At 41.7% G+C, this 22783-nt stretch overlaps 1 protein-coding gene across 1 annotated transcript; it reads left to right on the top strand.

Moving 5' to 3' along the window:
- The first annotated feature begins 2075 nt into the window (after positions 1-2075).
- On the top strand, positions 2076-22234 carry LOC101171894 (aminopeptidase N). The gene is made up of 20 exons (XM_023955482.1): positions 2076-2786; positions 4019-4161; positions 4239-4372; positions 4519-4639; positions 6712-6866; positions 6937-7050; positions 7146-7289; positions 8193-8258; positions 8397-8462; positions 8541-8686; positions 11198-11277; positions 11720-11850; positions 12368-12423; positions 13437-13584; positions 13701-13789; positions 14482-14589; positions 17363-17530; positions 17614-17754; positions 19685-19748; positions 21689-22234. The coding sequence occupies exons 1-20, from the start codon at positions 2167-2169 to the stop codon at positions 21845-21847; spliced, it is 2853 nt and encodes a 950-aa protein (XP_023811250.1). The 5' UTR covers positions 2076-2166; the 3' UTR covers positions 21848-22234.
- Positions 22235-22783: the final 549 nt, after the last annotated feature.

Genomic DNA, 22783 nt, shown 5'->3' with positions numbered 1-22783 from the left:
CTACACAGTCCTAGTTGAGCATCATCTTCCACTTCCACATGTTTAGTGTGGTGTAGTTCTTTTTCTTTGTTGTTCTGTTTATCTCTGCACCCAGTTTGAGTTTTAGAGCAACATGCCTTCTTTATATGTCCTGTTTTTCAGCAGTTATGGCATTTGGCTTCCTTGAAATAGCACTCATTTACCGGGTGTTTTTTTCAGTTGCACTTGAAACAGTTTCTTTTCTTTTGGCTCCATCTTATGGACACTGACTGTTCTCTCATTTCCAACCACTCGCAACTGATGAGCCTCTCTGTTCGCTGTTTCCATATTTATGGTAATCTCAAAAGCTTTGGGAAAAGTGAGATCATTTTCTGAGAGTCATCTTCGCTGACATGCGTCATTTTTTTTTTCCCACTCACGAAACGATCCCGCAGTGAGAAGTCCTGGTTGACACCAAAGTCACAACAGGCCGCAACCCGTTTCACCGGCTGGTCGTGCTTCTGATTACATCGATTAATAATTTTTCTGCAACCAATGTTGGTTTAGGCTCTAAATGCTCCTTTAATATTGTCAAAATCTCATCAAACGTCTTTTCCTTGGGTTAACTGGGCTGCATCAGATTGCACCAGAGGTCCGTAGGTGGATGCACCCAATACAGTTAGCATGGTAATTTGTTTCTCTTCTGCTACATCGTTAGATTCAAAAATTGTTCAATCCATTCCACATATGCCAACCATGGCTCATCGTCTGGCTTTAAATCCTTGATTCGTCCAAATTGGGACATTGTACTCACTAGCACAGAGACCGAGTGTCTCCCTGTCCCTCTGGAAACATAACAACATGGCGATAGTTGTGGTGTCTTGAATGACGAGACGTGAAGGCCTGGTTTACTCTTTATTCTTCCATTTTCACAATACAAAATTCTCGTAGGAATGAGGTGCATGTGTATACTTAAAATCAGAGCAAAGCAACATTCACAATATATATGTTACTGTAATCTGACTTTGGAGTTATGAACAATGACTAGTCAATATGCCACAGGAAGAATTAAGTAGCGGTCCTGTACACCTAAACCTGTCTCTGAATTCTTTTTTTTTTTTTTACATGAAACTCTGCATTACTGACACTGAACCCCTTGAAAGCCGGCTACACTAATAATAATTTGGTTTTGAGCTGCCAAAAGTTTCAGAATCTCTTTGTTTTTGAAACCTGTCCAGAAAAAGCGCTCCACGTCTAAAAAAAAAAGGTTTGTTTGTGAACTGGCCCTAAAACTCTGCCGTACCGCCTAGAACTGCAGCAGCTCAACAGCAGCTGACCCAGAGGGGGAGGAGCCAAATGAGGAAGCACTGGAAATAAAATTCAATAATAAAAAATAAAAAAACTCATTAAAAGTAAACACATTGATAAACGCAATAAGCAAATAAACAATAATACATTAAAATAAGGAATATTACAATAGCATCTTGAAATCAACCCTAAAGCATATGGGAAGCCAATGCAGGGATTTTCAAAATTGGAGTGATATGATCCCGCCTCCCGGTCTTGGTGAAAACTCGCACAGCAGAATTCTGGAGAAGCTGAAGGTTCTTAATGTTAGTTTTTGGAAGACCAGGGCGTTACAATAAACAATTCTACCAATGATAAAAGCATGCATCAGCATCTCCACATTAGCAAGAAAGAGAAGTGGGAGGACCCTATCTAGATTTCTAAGATGACAAAAACCAGTTTTAGTCACCTGCTGAATATGAGGGTTAAAAGTTAGCTTAGAGTTGAAAATAACGCCCAGGTTTCTAACTGTATTTGAATATTACTCCCTTCAGCCTCTTCAGTTTACACTGTTAAGGAGTGTTTAAGTCTTCTGTCCTGTTGGCTGTTTCTCTACTAAAGCTTAGATGAAGCTTGAAACCGGGTAGTCAGTTTTTGTGAGATTATCTTTTACAGAGGGTGTTACGTGAGCTGACACAATAAAACATCCTGATGCCTCAGAGTGCTTATCTCAGGTGAACTCCACCCTCTTTAGTCCTTTGCTCCTTTTGCATTGCCAGGTTAATGGGTAAACCAAGTGCCGCCTTTTAATTGCTGGGCCGTTCCTGTTTATGGGGAAAAGACCAGTGGATTCTTTACAGATCAGTGTGGATCAGTCTTCACCACAGGAACGTCCCGGCTGACACCAGGAAGGGCCACAAAATGGCCAAACGCTCTTCTTTGTCCAAAGGTTTGGCTGTTGCCTTTGTGGTCTTGACGGTCTCTGCCATCGGCGGCATGGTCGCTATGGTGACCCTGTTCAAGATTCAAATGAACGGCATCAACGCTACGGCTTTACCGGACACAACAACCCCCTCCCCGACCCCGCCACCCATCATGAGGCTGCCGAAGACCCTGGTACCCGAACTCTACGAGATCAGCCTTCACACTGACTTCTACAGCAGGATCATTGAGGAGGTCAACGTCACCAGTCCCAACCAGAGCACACTCTTTACCGGGAATGTCACCATCCACTTCCACACTGTCCAGAGTACTGACCTCATTTACCTGCACTGCAAGGACCTGGATGTGTCCCACCACCCCTCCCGCCTCCTTAACAAAGAATACAACATCGGCATAAAGATTAAATCCATGACACAGTACCAAAACCAAAGTGAGTTTTTGGTGATACAGCTGGAGGAAAAACTGCAAGCAAAGATGAACTACAGCCTTTTTCTGTCCTTCAAGGGACAGATGTCCACATATTTGGAATCTCTCTTTGTCAGCACGTATACTGAAGCCTACCCCTCTAGAGACTTTGAGGAATACTCCGACACGCTGAGGTGAGTGAAGAAAGCTCCGCCAGGGAAATCCCTAAAACCTTCACTCAGAAACTGTGTGCTCTTATCTTATTGCCCGTTGATATAAAGTCTTACACTCGCTAAAGCAATGGCATCAAAATGAATCCAAAAACACAAAAGAATTTAAAGATTGCTGTCATTTCATAAAACGGAGTCATATTTTTCTTTGTTTGGGAGAACGTTTCTTTCCTGAAGGCAAAAAAAACCCTCCAAGGCTTGAAAATGTTGATTAAAGTCCAACTCTGATCATATTTTGATCTAGTGTTTTCAGTGGTCTTGTAATAATAATGACGATACCATTTTTAGCCGAAATAAAAAAACCTGTGTTGTTTTGTAGGACATAGTTTCTGCAGACCAGCAGTAGTTCAGTAGACAAATACCCCTGAGTTGTGGGTGGGTCTGTTGAAGGAGTAAAAGCCCCTAATTTCCCCTAATTTCTGTCATCTATCTGTTTACACTCTCTTCCACTAGCTTACAGCCCTTCATACCCCCTACCTAATATTACCAGTGCAACAAAAATAGTGAGCTATACTGGAGCTATCCAGCCGTACAGTTTAGATCCAGAATCCAGCTCAGACAAGGAAAACAAAGACGTTCATGGATCCATTTGTCTGACAGTGGATGCATCAGAATTGAGTAGAGCAGTAGGCTTAAGGCCCGTGCAATCTATTTTCTACATCACAAATACGATCTTTTTCAAAAATCTTTTTTTCCCATTTGAATAAAGAAATACTCAGAAATGCAGTTTTAATCCTAATTTCTTTAGATATCTCCTCCATCATCAGAAAAAGAATATGTTAACTATACCAAAAACACAGTTCTCTTCAGAGTGGGTCTTTAGGCTGAATGTAACAGTTTGCTTATTTAAACTACCAAAGCTTTGCATGATTAATCAGAAATATCATATCTGTTAGACAAATGAGAGAAAGCGTCTTTCTTAATGTTTTATTTGTTCCTAGATAGGTCTGACATAAAGGTCCAGACAAGTTGTCAGAGAAAGAAATGTTTTGAAAGTTTTACACTGAAAGAAGATTAAATAAAGAGAAGAAGGACAGAGATAAAGGCAGAAAACCTAAAAGTCCTCCTAGATGTGTGCTTCCTAAAAATGACTCCAGGAAAACAGAAACAATGTTTTTGATGAATAAATCAGGGTGCAGAACTTCCTGTGAGTTTCGTCAAGCATATTGTGATGTTCCCCCACACAACCTCTGCAGATACGCTGCTGCCACACACCTGAAGCCGACACAAGCCAGGACGCTGTTCCCCTGCTTCGATGAGCCGCAGATGAAGGCTGTATTCAAGCTTACGCTCTTTCACAGAGTTGGGACTTTCGCTCAAGGGAATGCAGAAATGGAGGGTAAAAAACACGCAATTATTCTCCTGTCACCGTGCCTTCCAATGACTACTGATCATCTCCACTATGCTCTCATCTAGGCTCCGACATAATGAGCGAGGAATGGAAACAGACTCGCTTTGTGTCAACGGAGAAAATGTCCACCTACCTGTTCGGCTTCACTGTGTCCGAGTTCAAAGCCACAGATTCACCAAAAGGCCGCGTGAGCATCAAAGTAAGTTCACTCCAAAAGATGTGCTGTGCAGCTATTCCTGAAACTGTGTCAAAACAGTATCTTTCATGACTTAATCTGTTAGTGAGTGTTTAAACAGGTCCGGCCTGGTACGGTTTCAGATAATAGGGCTTTGCTTTGGGTTTCAGACTTACACTCGCCCTGAGGCCAAGGAGGCGGGACATGCCATCTACGCCGCCAACATCACCAGAACGATCTTGCTGTTTTACGAAGACCGCTTTGAAATTAATTATCAACCACTCAAGATTGGTGAGATTTTGTCAGATCTGTTTGTCAGTTTTTTAGGGGTTTTCCTATGGATTCTCCATATCTCAGGGTTACAGCGGTAAAAATCTGTCACCTTAGAAGTCAAAAATAGTGTAACGACCCAGCTGGTACATCACTGTAGTGGGGAAACGAGAGCTGAGCTGCTATTTAACTGGCTGCATTATAGAACTGTCTGTGCACCATACGACCCTAGACAGTCTCAAGGAGGAAGAAGGAGGCAGAGAAACATAATCTCCTTTCCAGCATCAATGCCCATTGATTTAAACACAAAAACAGACAAACTTCTGCTCAAAACCTCCTCACTCATGGTGAGGAACTTTACATCCAAGATTCCCCACTTGCCATGAGCCTTAGGAGCTGAAGGTGGGGCAAACCCCCAGGTCACCACAATAGTTTGGTTGTCCAGTTTTTTGAACAAAAGAAGATTATTTTAGAAACTCCTGCTGGAAATATTTTCTAATATCCTTAAAGGGCATATGTCTGATTTAAAAAGTTAGAAAAAGACCACCCCCATAAACAGAGTTTACATTTTGTATGGGTTGTTGATAAGTATGGATATGTTGGTTGGATCCTGAGTTTGCCCCTGTTGCCTATCTATGACTTGTTTAATGATATTTCACTGATGGGGATGTCAGTTTGTAACACAGATTTAGCAAATTCATGAGCTGGTAGTGAAGCTAGACCTGGCCTTGGACCAGAACTGTTACCTGAGCTGCTTGGCTGTTTTCACTCTAAGACACTGGTCAGCAGGTTTTGAACTTCCTTTGAGTCTCTGACTCGCTGCAAAAACTAGAAAAGAGTGAGAGGAATCCAGTGAGATTTGGTTTTTGCTCCTGCAATTCTACATTCTTTTCCGGGATGATAAACCCACCATCATCCGCAAACATGAGGTCTGCCCCCCACCATTGAGGTTATATGAGAACTGGACCAGCTGAGGGTGATGTTATCCATGGAAAATGGTTTACCTTCTGTTCCAACAAAATTAAGTCAAGTCAGTCACTTTGTGCGAAATGGACGCCGACGTTTCTATGGCAACCAATTAGGAGTGAGCTTGTTGGAAGTCCACATTTCAACCGGGGGGCTTGAGAACATTTTGAATATTCAGCAAGACACATACTTTTATTGAAGCATTTGATGTTACAGTTTATGGCTTAAATAACTGGAATTACAAAAAATATCATGAAAAAGATTTAAGCCTAATGCCAGACAAGGTATGCAGATGGTTCAGGCTTCTGCGTCGTCCATTATGTCCTGATAATGCACACCTCAAAGGCATTGTCCTGCTTATGCCATGGTCACTTATGAAAATATTTAATATTCCATCAATTTTGAATGTGGATGTGAATGTGGCTAAAGAGGTGAAGTTTCCCTCCGAAATGATGCATTGGATCACTTAACATGACAATTAGTTGTCTACCACTTCCCTATTCTGGTTGGTTCTCATACACCAGCTGCAGCAGAGCAAGGTCAGTGCTGGTAGCTGTTACCATGACCTCACATCGCACTGCGTATCACATATTCCACTTCTTGTGAAAAACTATTTTAATGTAAAAATATTTGCAAGTATTGATAAATGATTTAACATTTATTTCTTTTGTAAGTGGTATAAGCGTCAGACAGTACAGACCTCTGGGTCATCCATTAATTCTGATAATGGGCTCGTCTTGGGGCATTATCTCTTAAGTATCAGATCAAGAATGGTTATTGTGACCAATAGATTGACTGAGTAACGGCTGTTTATTTCTCTATAGAAGTCTATGGGATTTTGGCTTCTTGGAGACAGCTGGTACTTCCTGTTTGGAACGGCGGGGGGAGGAGTCACTCAGTCCAGTTCTCATATACAGTCAATGGCCTACACCCAAAGCCCCTCCCCTCAAATCATGCCTGAGGATGAATATCCTTCATCTCTGCCCACATCCTCCTCCTCTCCTTCATTTATCACTAGTTCCGTCCCACTGTTACCCTGTGGTCACTGGTAGGGGCTGACTGACAGCGCCCCCTGTGTAGATCATCAGAATATTTTTGCTCATCTGTGTCTGTGCTCATCCCTTCAGATCAAATTGCTCTGCCGGACCTCGTTACAACTGGCATGGAGAACTGGGGGCTCATCACTTACCAGGAGGCGTCTGTGCTGTACCAGGAGGGCGTGTCCTCGCTGTTACACAAGGAGAAGGTGGCCACTGTCATCGCACATGAGCTGGCTCACCATGTAAGACAGGAACAGATGTTTTGAGTCCACAGCCTCCGTCCTTGTGTGACTCTGTGTTTTTTTTTAACAGTGGTTTGGAAATCTGGTGACCATGAGCTGGTGGAATGATGTTTGGCTGAATGAGGGCTTTGCCACATACTCATCCTATTTTGCAGTGGACCACGTGGAGCCTGACTTTAAAATAGTGGGTTCAGGTTTGGTGTCTTGTGTGTTTTAGAACCAAACCATTGTTCTGTTTCATTTAGTGTGATTTGTGGTGTTTCCTCGTGTTCTCCTCAGAAAGACATCTTAATCATGAGGGACCTCCACGAGGCGTTAAAGGAGGATGCACTGATCACGTCGCGGCCCCTCGCTGTTCTTCCAGATGATGTTCAGACGCCTTCTGAGATCAAGGAGATGTTTGACACCGTCAGCTACAGCAAGGTAGAGTACTGATGCTCATTAAGGGGGTGGCCGTGGTGCCGTGGTAGAATGTGTCTGTAAAGCACTTTGGGCCTTTGAAGAAGGTAGAAACGCGCTATATAAGTATACACCATTTAAGGGAATGGGGGCACACCTAATACAAAAGTGCAGATGACACAGTAGTTTACAACAGAAACACCATGTTTCTACTGCAGTTTCAAATCTAAGAGAACAAGCTGGAGGCTGCTTACAAGAAAGTCTAGAAGTAGTCATCAGAACTGAGAATCAAGAAACGGTTTCAAAAAGGAAAATTCATAACAAAAAGTGAGGAAAATAAAAACCTCAGTTAAATAAAACAGTAAAGAAAAAGAATCTGGAAAAAAGCCTGCTTTTTGTGATAAGGTTTTCTTTGGAGGTACGTCTGGATGAAGTGTTGTTTCACACAAACCTCAGAGTTGTCTTGTGGACCTCCAAAGACTGCAGAGAGATTTATGTTCTGCTGTCCTTTGATGCCCCTCAACACTGTGGTTGGTGTTTATGGGATAGCACTGGGACTTTTCTCTGAACTCATCGTTAGCAACAGCCCTGAAAGTTTTTAATTCATTCATTTATCTTCTTTCGTTCGTCCCTTTCGGGGCCACGGGCTGCTGGAGCCTATCCCGGCCACTTATGGGCGAAGGCAGGGGACATCCTGGACAGGTCGCCAATCTGTCGCAGGGTTTTTTAATTTTTAATTTTATTTTATTTTTTTTTATTTGACAGGAACCATGTACAGGAGCCTTAATCGAAGAAAACATACTTTGTACCAGACTATAGCTCTAAGAGCTAATTTCCATCAAGTTGATTTGAAGCGTGTGATGAGGGGACACCCATGAAACTTGTGTTTCTGATGTGGAATTGTCGGCATCTGTGTTTTCTCTGCAGGGGGCCATGTTGCTGAGAATGCTGGCAGACTTTGTGGGAGAAACCGCCTTCAACCAGGGGGTCAAAGTAAGAGCCTGATTCGGCTGTTGCAGATGAAATCTGACCCAGTCAGAAATGTGTCATCTTGTTTCTCAGAGAGAATTTCAGTGATTCAATGTGCGCTCTTTGTGTGCGAGAAGCTGAGTTTGTCCTCGCTGTTTGCAGACGTACCTCAAAGCCTTCAGAGGAGCCACGACAGAGACTACGGATCTTTGGCAGCACATCGAAAGCGTAAGGCCCCTCCGTCTGCACACAGACGTGCTGTTTATCTGCTGACTTCAGGGTGACGTAGCTGTGCCATGTCTGCAGGCTCGACTTGTCAAGAACACTTTCACTGTTTCCAAAGTGATGAAGACCTGGACAGAAAAGCAGGGCTACCCCGTCATCAACATCAACACCACCAATGGAGAAATCTTCCAGAAACAGTTCCTGTTCAACGGCTCCATCACATCCAGGTACGTACACAGTCAAAGATCCTCTTCACACATTTGAAGGTCCAATGAAGGTTCTGAACTAAAATTCAGTTCAGTTAGTTCATTTATGAAGCAGTGGTTGACAAACATGCTTGTCTTAAAAGCCTGGAACTGCAACGATTGTGATTGTAACGTCCCGAATCAGTTCCACTAAAGTCAGGTTGTCCACACCTCAGAATGTCAGTCTAAAAAGTGACCAACAGATTCCATGGAAGAGTTTTTAGCATAAATCAATTATGGGTAAGGCCTTAATCACATCATATCAGGCTGTCTGCGGCTGAAAAATGGGCAAACCTGTACAGGGCATGCAGGTGACGCGCACAAAATTTTACGATTGTAGACAGCTTGATGAACCTGTAGAACAAAACTATTCATGCACATTTTTCTATGTGCATGCTGCGGAGTGAAGACTTAGACAACACTTAAGGGTAAGTAAAAGGGAAGTAGGTGAGACGCAGGCACATCCTATGAATTTTTTAACCTGAATGCTGCGCTCTGGCCAGGGAGCCTGCTTGTGCCGTTCAAGCGTGCTCTCTGTGCTCTCAGCCTGACTGTTAGAAATGAGAAAATGTAGTTTGTGTGGACAATCTACGGACATCCAACGGGCACTTACACATCACCTGCCCACCCTGTGCGTGCAGCTCTTGCAGAGCCAGTACTCACACCTTACTATCAACTAGAGTGTGGGGTGGGCAGCATCACCTGTGTGTCATAAGGGCATCTAACTTACATATCCTCACAAATTCTTCACAATACACATATGCACATCAATGGTACATTCCATTTTAATGACGTCCCTTAAGGTGTCATCACATAAGCCTCAAAGGGATCTGCAATACTCGCCTGCGGCTCATCTCTATGACCTTCCACAGACAAGTCAACCCCGTATGGGTGCATTTGACTTAGGCTTAACCCTTGTGCTATCCTAGGCACTTTAACATTGGGAGTTGGGTCATCTAGACCAGTGTTTTTCAACCTTTTCTGAGCCACGGCACACTTTAACCTTAAAAAAAATCCCGCGGCACACCAGCATCCAAAAAAAAAAAAAAAAAAGAGAAACTCCTAGTCTGTATTGATCTACAGTCCCTCCACAATCTCACATGCATTTTTGAGATAATTGTGTCAGAAAAAGCTGGAAACTGCAGCTGTTTTTTTTTTTCTAAAAAATGCAATAAAAGTTAAGTTAGAAGATTTAAAAACAGATTGATGTGTGTTCGTTGTTTCAAGACGTTTAACAACAGATCTCCTCGTGCGCTGTCAATCTCATGACCCAATGCATCATGGGAGATGTAGTGCATAAAACGGCTGGAGATCGGTTTTCGGAGCTTCATTGTTTAGTTCACTTGTTCCACGGTCTGATACCGGATTCTGTGCAAAGCTACACCGCTAAAGACGAGCTTTAGCTGGTATTTTTGTTAGAACTGAGCGACTTTACGAGCTAAATCGGGACAAGGAAGTGAAGACTTTAAGCACTTCTGATTGGTCAGACCGATGACATGTGATTAAGCTCCCCAAGAATGATTGGTGGAGACAGTTAAAGGGACGGGACTTTTCCAAAATACAGCCGAAGGTGCAGCTGAATCGCGGTACTGTACCGTCATTCTTATCAAAATGTCTTTAATAAAATAAAATAAACGCAAAGAAAATGTATTTTACATCTTTTATATTCCTTACTACTCATTGTTTTATCAGGGCCTGTTTGGATGAACACTGGATGACTGTTTGGATGAACACTCCTGGAGATGGGAAATGTTTTTAGATCAGTTAATGAGGACAATTTCTCACGGCACACTTGACCATCTCCCACGGCACACTAGTGTGCCGCGGCACACTGGTTGAAAAACACTGATCTAGACCCACTAGACAGTGCTCTGAACCTTTTTTCTTCAATGATTTGTGATCTTCACTGGTGTCCATGGATTACATGAAATCTTTCCACCTTTATCCACCTTTGTCATGGTAGGGAGAACACGTCAATGTAAGGGTGGGGTCATCTAAGATAGCACAAGGGTTAAGCAAAAAGATTCAGTAAAGAGCAAAACTTTCTAAGGTCTGAGAGGATTGGAAAGAGACAAACATGAAAATACTGGAGCATCCTCAGGAAGACAAAAGTTCTGTTTGCTGCAGTTTGTTGTGAAAATGTATTTAGAGTCTGACTTTTCAACACGTGACTCATGTTGCTCAGAAGAACCCATGGTGGCATCCGTGTAACAGAAGAACATCAGAGATGTTTTCTGTGGTCCTCTTGGTCTGTAGTATGTCCCACATGATTTGCCTTTGGGTTCTTATGGGTTGAGTCTGAAAGATGTCTGTTCTTAATCGCTGATTTAGGCGCTCCGGCAATGTTTGTGTGTGTAACTTTTTTCATGTTCAAGGCTCCCCTACCCCACTGCTCAGACCTTCTGCTGCTTCCCTGACCTGATCCATGTGGAGCTTCTCAGAGTCTTTGATGAAAACCGCCTTTGTGACATGATTCCACTCTGTCTCTTTCAGCCATTGGTGGTACATCCCCATCTGGTTCATGAAGGGTAGCCTTGAAACTGCTTTTCTCTGGCTGGCTGTCCCAGGACCAGGTACCATGCAGACCACTGTTCCCTGAAACTCCTCGTTCCACTTTAAAGTTTTAAGAGCACAAAACCGCACAGTATTCGATCTAGAAGCCTTTTTTTTAGTCCCTACAGTAGAGTCCCAGCTCAGTGGCCCAGTGGTGGAGTGTCTGCTCTGAAACAGGGAGTTATATTTAAGACTTTAAATTTGTAACCCAATGCCTGCCTGCTTGACACTCAGAATTAAGGGGAGTTAAATCTCCAAAATGTTCGTGAGCCAGCTGTGACTGCAGCTCACTGCTCCCCCAGCGGAGGGGTCAATGCCGAAGACAATACAAAGATTCTGAATTAATTTTGAAAAAATGAAATCTTAGGGAAAACCTACACAGATGTGTCAAACAAGCACAGAGAGGTTTAACAACTATGGATTCACAACATTCACGCTTTACCCATTTTCCCTCTGGAACAGTGAAAAAGGAAGAGTTCATTTCTGGAAAGGACTGGATTCTGGCCAATGTGGACTGCCTGGGATTCTACAGAGTCAACTACAACCTGGAGAACTGGCAACGCCTTCTATGGCAGCTGGAATATAAGCCAGACGTGAGTCCTAGCCCAGAACCCAGAGTCAGGTTCTATAGCTCTTTGATCCCAGAGAACACTTCATTCTGTTGGCAGCTTTTCAGATTAAGAGCACATAAAAAACTTAAGTGACCTGACATTTGATGGCAGTATATTATTAACTTTTTATGATTGAAGTAATATCAAAACATAGATAGTTTTCATTATGTGGCTTTCTTCACCGCAGTCAGACTCCAGAGTCTGGAGTCCGACCTCCTTACAGTCTAGTCTGTGAGGGATATAAAAAAAAATAAAAGACTGTTATCATAAAGAGTGAAAACAAATGTAGTTTTTACCTCCATGAAACTTTTAAAAAATCTACTGAATGAAAGTTCACAAAGTGCCAGTGACACATTTTTAAAGTCTTGGTGTTTTACTTCCAATAAAACATGATTTTAGTATGAATGTCATCACAGATAAGCTTAATAAGTCACACGTGGGGGGGGGGGGGGGGGGATCTTTACAGCTTTAACAGGAAATTCGCTGTTGTTTTTTCCAGAGGATTCCAGTGATAAACAGAGGGCAGCTCATTGACGATGCCCTCAACCTGGCAAGGTACGGACTCTGACCCACGATCCCATTTCCACTTAAAGCTCCACCCCTGTTCTCCACGCATGACATGACAGGGCTTTGATTGGTATAAGGCAAAAACATACAGCATATTCTTACTAAAAACAAAGGGATAAAAATGTTAGCAGCAGATGCTGAACAGCTAATGACAATAATATTTGAAAAGAAATAAAAACCCTTCTGACTGTTTCAACCATTGACTGTTTAACTGGACTGAGTGACCCCTCCCCCTGGCGCCAAAACCCCATAGACTTCTATAGAGAAATAAACAGCTGTTTCTCAGTCATTCTATTGGTCAGAAGAACCATTCTTGATCTGATGTATTTTTTATCACGTTCTTGAGAATTCTATTTTTTTTAATATTCTAAACCAATCAGATGTTTTAATATCAGGATGTGGTCTCACGTCAAATGTTCTAAACATTTGATTGACAGATTTCGTATATTGTAACTGGCTTGCAAGTGATAGGGTTATGGCCTTCCAAGAAGCTCACTCCTGATTGGCGAGAGTGGTTGTCATGGAAACAACGACTCAAACCGACTCAGACGACTCACTCCTTATTGACGTCAACTGGCTCCAACATGGCGACATTTGTATCACTGACGTCACACTGACTCGGTCCAGCTCTCAGATACAGTCAATGTGTTCAACAAAACCCACAAAAGCTGAAGATTCACTTTGATCTTTTTAGAATGGAAATTATCTTTTTGTTTTGGCCATATGAAATGTAAAAGAGGAACATTTGAAAAATTTTAAATAATGAAAAAATAAAAACCTTATGACATCCTTTTAATACATAAGCAGCACAAAGTGCTTGACAGAATATAAAATAATTTCAAACGGAAACTCAGAAATATTTAAAACACACAGGGACACACACATAACCCCTCTACCCCTCTGTTTTCCAGCTGTCATGTTGTTCATATTATTTATTGCCCTCTGAGTGAACATGAAGTTTGAGAAAACCACTCTAACCCCCCCATCCACCCACCCATCAGGGCCAATCTACTGGATGTGACCGTGGCCCTGAATTTCACTTTCTTCCTCCGGAATGAGAGGGAGTTCATTCCCTGGGATTCAGCTGTCAAGAACATGGAGTATTTCTTCCTTATGTTTGACCGCTCGCAGGTGTACGGACTTATGCAGGTAAATGACGTCAGCGACAGGTTGCTGCAGTGAAACAAATCCACAGTTCGCTCAGTCCAGAGGGACGGCGATTCCTGACAGTGTGCTGTAAACCCCCCCCCCCTCCCTCCCTGCAGGAGTACCTCCGCTCACAGGTCACTGGACTGTATGAATTCTTCGCCAATGAAACCAACGCTTCAGACGTACCGAAGACTCACTCCTTACAGTAAGGAAGGATTGATTTGGGCAGTTAAAGCATCTTATCTACCACATGCAGCTAAATCATCCACAGGTTTACAGCTCAGCCCCAGCAGATGTGCATGCCTGTACTCATGTTTTATCTGGTTTCCTCAGCAATCAGAATAACAGCTGAAACAGTAAAGAGGATCTTTCAGTATTCAAGTTTTCCAAAACAAATTTGGTGATTTTTTGAGTCCATTGTCAAGCCTCTGGTGAACTCTAGCTCGGTGTGAACCTCACACAGATTACTCCTCATTAGAAGAGCATGCTATAGCTTGGATGAGAGCCCAGACAGCAGAGCGAAGTCAGACTGCCAAACGGCTCATGAAAGAATGAAGCAGTCGTTCTACACCCCAAGCCTCAGATCATTCGATCTTTGCTTTATGGGCCACCACATTTAACATGAAGATCAGGATTCTGTCAAAGTCTGAAGCTGGTGGTAAACGGTCAAAGGGGAAAGACATCCATCAAATGTCAGCCTGGGATTCCAGTGAATGTTAAGAGAATCTAGGATTTCCAGACAGACTCTTTGAAAAAAACCAATAGGTCAATTTTTAACTCAGAATACAAAATGCATTCATCTTCAATGAAGTCAGTCTTTCCTCATGCAAGAAGTATAAACCGAGTCTTCTTGCCTGTGGGTGCAGATTGTGTTAAACATTTATTCCCTCCCCCCAGGCACAGCCAGATCCTCGCCATCAAGGTGGCCTGCTCCAACGGACTCCCAGAATGCTTAGAAATGGTTGAGAGCAAGTTTGGAGATTGGATGAACAATGGCACCAACAAGTAAGGGCGAGTGTATTTCACTTTCTAACTGTCCCTGAAGAAGCTTTCAAAAACTGTGACTGAGACTTTGACTCTTTTTGAGAAATGGACTGAGTGACTCCTCCCCCCGGCGTTTCCAAACAGGAAGTACCTGCTGGTTCAGAGAAGCCAAAATTTCATAGCCTTCCATAAAGAAATAAACAGCTGTTACTCAGTCATTCTATTGGTCAGAAATACCGTTCTTGATCTGATACCTTTTTTAACATGTTCTTGAGAATCCCAATTTTTTTCATGATATTATTTTCTGTAGTTTAAGGTATTCAGTGATGAAAGTCTTCCGGGAATTCCCGGAAATCCGGGTTTTTGAGCAAACCGAACGTACTTTCCGGGAAATAAAGACCTGATCTTTACGGACAAATCGCTTTCCGGATGAAAAAATGGTCTGAAATCGGCGAATTTTAGCTTTATTTTCTATATTTCTCCGCGGATCGCTTCCTCTATGGTCGCGGCCATCTCTCGTCTTCCCGGCCTAATTGACCAATGACGGGACGTTTTAGTTGCTTTCGGATGCGTCGACGGGTCTGATTGGCTCTGTCTGCACCACGTGGTCAGCGTGACTTGCTTCCCTAGAGACCAAAACTGGCTGACCCACGCTAAACTTTCACAAACAAATCTGAAGAGTTTGCGATCAAATTTGTGTTAAAATAATGGCAGGCATCGTCATTATTGAGCGTGGTCACGACCTCAGTTGTGAGAAGACGATAAAAAACAAATTGAAGTGGTCTTGGCTGGAACAAAAATATTTTTAAGGTAGTGTAGGTCAAATACTTTTTTGTGTAAAATAATCTCAAAACCAAATTCAGAAATAATTTCAGTTTTAGTTTTGAGTTTCAGTTTTTATTTTGAATACATTTCTCTATCTAATTTATTTGTATTTCCTAATTACCATGATTTAGTTCAGTATAGTTGACATTAATTATAAGTATTTGATGGTTTGGACCCGCACTCCCTTAAAAAATAATGTTTACAATATTTAATTTAGTTTGTATGTTTGTTTTGATATTTCCCAGATTACTTAGTATTGGTGTTAAAGAATTGATGTATTATGTTATAGAATTATAGTTTAAAGCAGATCCCATATTTTGATGTAATTATAGTTTGAGAAAACAGTGCAAGTGAATGTTGTACATCAGTCATTTCTAAAGCAGAAATAATGTATAAATAACTGAGGTATTTTCATAGAATATCATAGTTACTGGTGTTCTTTTTGCCATTTGGGGCTTTGATGTTACTATATTTTAGCAATTGTATCTTTTGCAGATTTTAGGAAAAGCTTAGATTGTAGGATTGTTATACTTTGAGCAATGATCCAAATTCTTTTTTAGGACCAGGAAGTCCTTAATGTTAAGTCAAACTAGGGGTTTGAATGACAAATGATGATGCTCCAATTAGTCTTAGTTTCTTGATTAAGAAGTGAATAACGAGCTGCCAGAATGCACCAGAATGCATCTAAGACTATGTATTTTTCAAAAATTTCTCTCTGCGCCGCCATATCGCTCAAAGAAAAGTTCAGGGATTTTTTCCTTGCCTGACTTTCATCACTGGGTATTCCAGTTATAAATTGACCAATCAGATGCCTCAACAAAAGTTTGTGGTCTCATGTCAAAGGTTCAAAACTTTGGTTTCGTGTAGCTTGCTGGTAGGGTTATGGCTTTCCAATAAACTCACTCCTGATTGGCGAGAGTGGTGGCCAATCATTGACCAAGATTGACTCGGACAAATCACTGCTAACTGACGACGTCTGGCTCCAACAAGTTGACATTTGTATTGTGAAAAAATGGCGACTTCATTTGGTTTGAGCTGGAGGTAAACCATTTTCCATGGATGACATCACACTCACTCAGTCAAGTTCTCATATTCAGTTAATAGACTAAAATCAGCAGAATTTACAAAGTAAAAGCCAAAATGCAAAGAGGGGATTGCATTTACATTTTCACATCCACCCTGCAAACATTGTCGCATTATTCAATTCCACTTGGCATTTTCAGAGGGGGGGGGGGGGGGGTGTCTGGCTGCTAAGAGACACAGACAGAGTAGTAGCATTTCCGCCTAATGCGGTTTGGAGTTTGGGACCACTCCTTCGGAAGCCCCGCGGTCCACAGCCGGACCGCCGGATGCATCAGCTAGGGCTCGGATGGAGCCACAGTTCGAAGCTTCTCCCTCGGACTACCTTTGTCTTCGGACGGAGCTAAGCCCGGCCCGCTAGTCCGGGGAAGCTTCATTTTGAAAATGAGAAAGCATTTCTGGTTTTGAATTTTATTTCTAATTATGCTCCAAAATCGCTTCCATACTATGCTGTGTGGAAACCCACGATACACTCAGGAATGGTCTGACGTGTTGCTGAAACTTTGAAATTTTACCAAAGCTCTTGGATTTCAGGACAAAGTTTGAAATAAACGAACATAAAATACCCTTGGATTTCAAAAATTATGAAAATTAGCATCTGAACGAGCAGGAATCTTCTAAAGGAGCTGAATGTTTTCATATCAGTGGTTGAAAGAGCTGAGAGTATGAAGGAGTTTAACCAGAAGAATGAATGTACCTCTGGATTCACATTATTCGTTTGTGCTGCTTTTGTCTTTTTCTTTGTCATCAGTAATTTTCTCTTTGTAAGTCTCACTTTCTTTGATGTGGTCTTACACAAAGTATTCCTGATTTAGAAGATCCTCTTCCTGTCTGTCCAAGGTCATGATGATGAGAAATGAGCAAAGTCAGTCCTTCTTTTATCATTCAGAATTCACGTCAACCTGCGCTCCACCATCTACTGCCAGGCTATGGCTGCGGGGGGGCAGGCGGAGTGGGACTTTGCTTGGGAGAAGTTTCAGAGCTCCACTGACAGCTCTGAGAGGGATCAGCTCAGACATGCTCTGTCCTGCACCAGGCAGACCTGGCTGCTCAACAGGTGCCGTGTCGGAGTAACCATCACGTCAAAGAAACCCAAACACACAAGATGACAACCAAACTGATGCCTTTTCTATCCCACAGATTACTGGAGTACAGTCTGAACCCCGACAAGATCCGTCTGACGGATGTTGCCTCTGTTGTGAATGACGTAGCTGAAAACCCAGCAGGACAGGCGCTGGCCTGGAACTTCATCAGAGCTCACTGGGACTATGTCAGCCAAGGGTGAGCTGCAGATTACCACAGTTTCTCCTGCTCATTAACCTTCTAAACATGTTTTCCTCAGATTGGTCATCAATTTTTTTGTGAGTTCTTTGGGGTTACTAGAGCCTGAGCCAAAGGAGAGTAAAAACTAAAGGCAGTATCACACAGCCATTACGTACATTTTGTGCATATTCCACACACAAAATTTGGGTCTTTTGTGATTCATGCGTGATATTCCTAATTGATAAGTGTTTCTTGCGCTCGTCATTCGTTAATATGCCCAGATGTTCGTAGAGTGGTTCAGCCGACAGGTTCTTTATGAGAATTTGAATTTGAGCTAACTGTCTAATCTTTTGTCGGTTGAGAATTACGCAGTTTAAGTTTAGTTTGTAAACAGATTACTACATAAATCCTACGCAATTGTCCAGGATTTTTGCGAGATGCATACATTTGTGGCTTTCTGCAACCATTCCACATATGTTTAACAGACTTGCATTTATTATTAATGTATAACTTTTGTATCACAAATCATGTTAAGATTACGTAATTGACGCAAGAATCACTAATGAATTACAAATAAACAGAGCACTAATCACGCATGGTTTATTCGTACTTCTTCCGTGGTTTTAACGTGGATCATCCGGGATCCAGGACCACAACTTTTCTTAAATTTTCCACATATATGTGCATACATGTGCATAATGCTCAAAATGTATGTAGAGGCTGTGTGACACGGTCTTCACATCTAATTTATTTGTATATTTGAGTCACAGAAGCTAAAAACAAGCAGGATCAAATATGAGTTTGTTTCACTTTACATTTCTCAGCAGCTTTTATTCCATCATGGTCACCACCAGTAAGAATGCAGAACTTTTTAGACAACCTGTTGCCTAAAAACTCCGACAGACCACTATGAAAGGGAAACAATAAATGAAAATAAGAGAATAAAAGTGGCAAAAGTCAAAATTATTTGAGAACAAACCCATGAAATTATGAGTAAAAAAACAATATCTTATGATAATAAAGCTATAGTTTCATAAATTCTAAACTGAGACTGTATGAGATTAAGGGCATGCATTTATTAGGCAAAAGTCACTTTTCTTTGAAAAATTGCAAAATTGCCAAAAACAGAACCAGTATTGTGTTTCAGGATGAGAGCCGCAGACGTAAGCAGTTACTTCAGCCTTGGCTTCACAGATAAGGACATGCTAAGTCTTTTTTTGAGTCAACATTGCTTTATTAAAGGTTTAGGGACATTGAGGGACTCTCGGTTTAAAACTGAACCATGTGTTACACCTTTGAAGCAAATCATGGGGACAGAAAACACGTGTTGTGTTTTATTACGCCGGGCTCAAGCCAACTGAAAGGGTTTGCTTCATTGTTACTTCCTTATTAGAACATTTAAAAAAGGATTGTTCCAAACTTTTAGGTTTTATTGTTGTTTTGTTTTAAACAAATCATGTATCGAACCAAAACCAAACCAAGGCACAAAAATCGAGGTTTGTACCAAATTGCGGGAAAGGTGAATCATCCCTATTGATTGCAGAGTAAATAAAAATGAAGTAATAAGGTTGAGGTGAAGAGATGATAGTTTATATAGAAAGGTAAGCAGGAGGTGGATGTGGCAGCTTGATTCTAGCTCTGTTGTCGTTTTTTTTATCTCATCCTCGGTGGTTAAAACCATAAAAATACCAAAAATAATAAACAGTCAAGTGCAAAGATCATGTTGTTTAATGACTGCTTATCGTTTAGTCTCCATCATAAAAACCCCTCTGTTTATTCTGTTGCCATAAAGCTGACTCCATTGGTGTCAAAGTATGAACTTTTGGATGGGCAGTCTTGTTTTTTAAGTCTATCGAGATGATGCAATAAAATGAATCAACCTGTTCAGATCTGCTTTGGACTAATGCCTCCAAACTGTTTTAACGGAGTGCTGTGTATGTGTCTCCAGTGACCCGGTGTGGCTGATTGAGGCCGTGACCAGAAGGTTCTCCACAAAGTTTGAAGTGGAAGAGGTAAAGATTCGTCACATATCCCTCCTGAGGTGACAGCTGTAGTTCCGGCTGGACTCTTCCCAGTTTCAGACTAATTAATATCCATCCATTGAATTACTCTGATACCTTATCAGATGCTTCCTCCAGCGTGGCCTTAGTCCACGACGAGGCGATGTGTAATCCTCCTTCAGTCACCTTTGAGTCCTCATCTCCACTGTTTTTGATTCACACAGTTGACGCTTTCTTTTTTTGAATGTATCTTTATTTTCTGAAGCTGCGGGTGTTTCCTGTGGAAGGCGAGAACTGTCATGTCTGCTAATAGATTTTTCAGAACGTTTTCTTGCGATAATGACCTTATAATTCTTCATCATAACATGACATTTGTTTGATCAAGATAATGGATTAGGATATAGCTCATTTTCTTGAAAGAACAAGCGCTTAATGACCCACTCCAATGAAAATGGTGTTTTTAATATGTACTTGTAGCATTCTGATACAGGTTAACTGCCCGCATTAAATACAGGGTTGTGTCGGGAAGGGCATCTGGCATAAAAATCTCTGCCAACAGTGAAAGCGGATTCGCTGTGGCGACCCCTGAAGGGAAATGCTGAAAGGTGAATAACAACATGGGTCTAGTCCAGGGGTCGGCAACCTTTACCACTCAAAGAGCCATTTGGATCTGTTTACCACAGAAATGGAACCACAGGGAGCCGCAACACTGGTTTTGGCTATATATCGCAATATTTAATTTGCCCATACTTGTATTGATTTAAAATGCTGTCAGGATATTTTTTTAAGTATTTATTTTAATTACTATTGAGCGTGATGTTTCCTTTGATCTTTTTTTTTTGACAACCTTGAAAAGACTTTTCAGTCTGTCAAACACCCAGAGTTAAGATGAGTAAGATGATGAAAACAAAGGCAGACTACTTTCTTTTTTTTTTCTTTAAATCCAGTAAACCCAATAAAGTAAATTCATTTATGGATGACAACTATTTTTTATTAAGAAGCAGCTATTAGTTTGTTGCAGGTCTGGAATCACAAACGGTGACTCTAAGCCCCGCCTCTCTTCCTGTTCACATCCTCTGCAGCTCCAAGTTGTTTTCCCCAGCGTGCAACCCCCCCATAACGGGTTCTACACAGACAGCGCAACATACGGTCATCTTAGCAAACAGTTGATAGGATAGTAGGGGCGCCCAAACGCAAATTTAATTAATTTTACGCGGAAATGGGGGGTTTTAGTCTAGGAAAAAAAAAGGCTTTTTATTTTGGCGCTCCTGTGCCCCCCACGAGATCGCTGCTGGCTGTCTTTTTAGAAGAACTTTCCATCCCATAACAGACCCTGGTCATCTTCACAGCGCAGACACGCGCGCTCACCCTGCTCTCTTCCTCCTGCCCGCTCCCACAAAAATCTTAGAAGATGACAGTTATTTTACAAAATCACATAGAGCCGCAGCACAAGGGTGAAAGAGCCGCATCCGGCTCCGGAGCCGCAGGTTGCTGACCCCTGGTTTAGTCGTCTACAAGTGGATGCATTGGAATGGAACAGAGCAAGGAGCTCGTAGCTATGAAACACAAAGAAATGCCATTTTGAGCATAATTTTCTTTTTATATGTCCTCCATTATCAGAAAAATGCCACGACAACGTGTTAAATACACCAAAAGCACCATTTTCATTGGAGTGTGTCTTGAAGAAAGTTGCCCTGAGGTAAAAAGTGGAAGAAATAAAGGGAAGACATCCAGATCGTTATCAGAAGACGGACCAAAGGTCGGACGGTCAAAGGTCACTGACTCTGCTGTTAAGGCAGAGGGGTAAATGCTTTTCTTTTTAGGGGGACGTGGTGCTTTCTGTTGCAGAAATATTCACATTTTTCCAGTTCTGATCCTGCAGTTGCTTGATGATTGACATTTAAAAAATACATCCTGCTAAAATCTGCTGATTTTGTCCTTTGTGTTCACAGCTGCAGCGCTTCGCTGAGCAGTACGATCTGGGTCCCACCGTCAGAGCCGTTCACAAAGCCATCGAGCAAACCCAGGTCAACATGAACTGGGTCAACAAGAACAAAGACCGCGTCCTGCAGTGGTTTAAAGTCATAACTGCTCATCTAGATGACAAATAACTTCAAATGATCAAAGACTTCCATCACTGCAGCTCAGGTCCTGTGTTTTAGACCGCTTTACAGGCTTCACCAGAAAATCACACTTCAGCACTCAACAAATAAAGTTAACAAGAATTGTATTTATTATGATGACCCAAAGGTGAAATAGTTTGCCCAACTACAGTCAACACACATGCTGGATGAGTGGTTTTTCATTTGCACATTCTGCAGATGAAGCCAGTCCAATGAAAAACTCTGAAATAGGAATAATGACCCCAACTGTTGGCTGCAAACTTCTCAAAGTGATCTCAAATGATTTTGTGGACTCGACATGGTCTCCAATCCTGTTTATCTGCTGCAGATGATACACAGATAAAAATAAAGCACTATTGTTATTGTTGTTTGTGATGCTGAAATTGTTATTTTTAATAATAAAATATCCCTGTAAACACGTTTGAAGCATTCTTTATTTCTATAGCCCATAAGGTTCAAACAGGAATTAGTGTGTTTTGGAGAATGAGGCTGGTCCGTTTCTTTCAGGGGCTTCAGTGATAAATAATGATAAAAGTGTCCTAGAAAAAAGTATGTTTTTCATGTGATGCATTTATATTCAGTTTGTGGTGAACCTGTGTGCTGATGAGGCAGAACCTCTAGTTTCATGTAAAAGGAAATCATGTTTTATGGATTTGGTGGCTTTCTTGGTGATTCTGTGAAGCTTTTACTGTCTCTCCATTTGTGTTGATGAGTAAAGATAGACGGAAGCCTCTGCTTGAACTGAATGTTGGGGATTTATGCAGAAACTGACTTTTGTTTCTGTTTTACCAAAAAGGTAGAGAAGCATCACCTTTGAAGAACGCAGCAGGTTTTTGTTGAATGCTTCATTCAGGAAGCCAATGGGGTTGAAGTTCTTCCATGAGCTAAATAATTACATTTGGTTGCAGGCAAAAAATTCGCTGG

This window comes from Oryzias latipes, chromosome 6 (genome assembly GCF_002234675.1).
Source record: "Oryzias latipes chromosome 6, ASM223467v1".
Taxonomy (NCBI): domain Eukaryota; kingdom Metazoa; phylum Chordata; class Actinopteri; order Beloniformes; family Adrianichthyidae; genus Oryzias; species Oryzias latipes.
The sequence above is the reverse complement of the archived record's forward strand: the minus strand, read 5'-3'. Positions and strand labels throughout refer to the sequence as shown.

Excerpts from the sequence above, each read along its gene's own strand:
- LOC101171894 (XM_023955482.1), top strand. The coding sequence starts at position 2,167 with ATGGCCAAACGCTCTTCTTTGTCCAAAGGTTTGGCTGTTGCCTTTGTG. Across the intron at positions 12,424-13,436 it reads GATGCCCTCAACCTGGCAAG|GGCCAATCTACTGGATGTGA; the intron begins GTACGGACTCTG and ends CCCACCCATCAG. Across the intron at positions 19,749-21,688 it reads CAAAGTTTGAAGTGGAAGAG|CTGCAGCGCTTCGCTGAGCA; the intron begins GTAAAGATTCGT and ends TTGTGTTCACAG.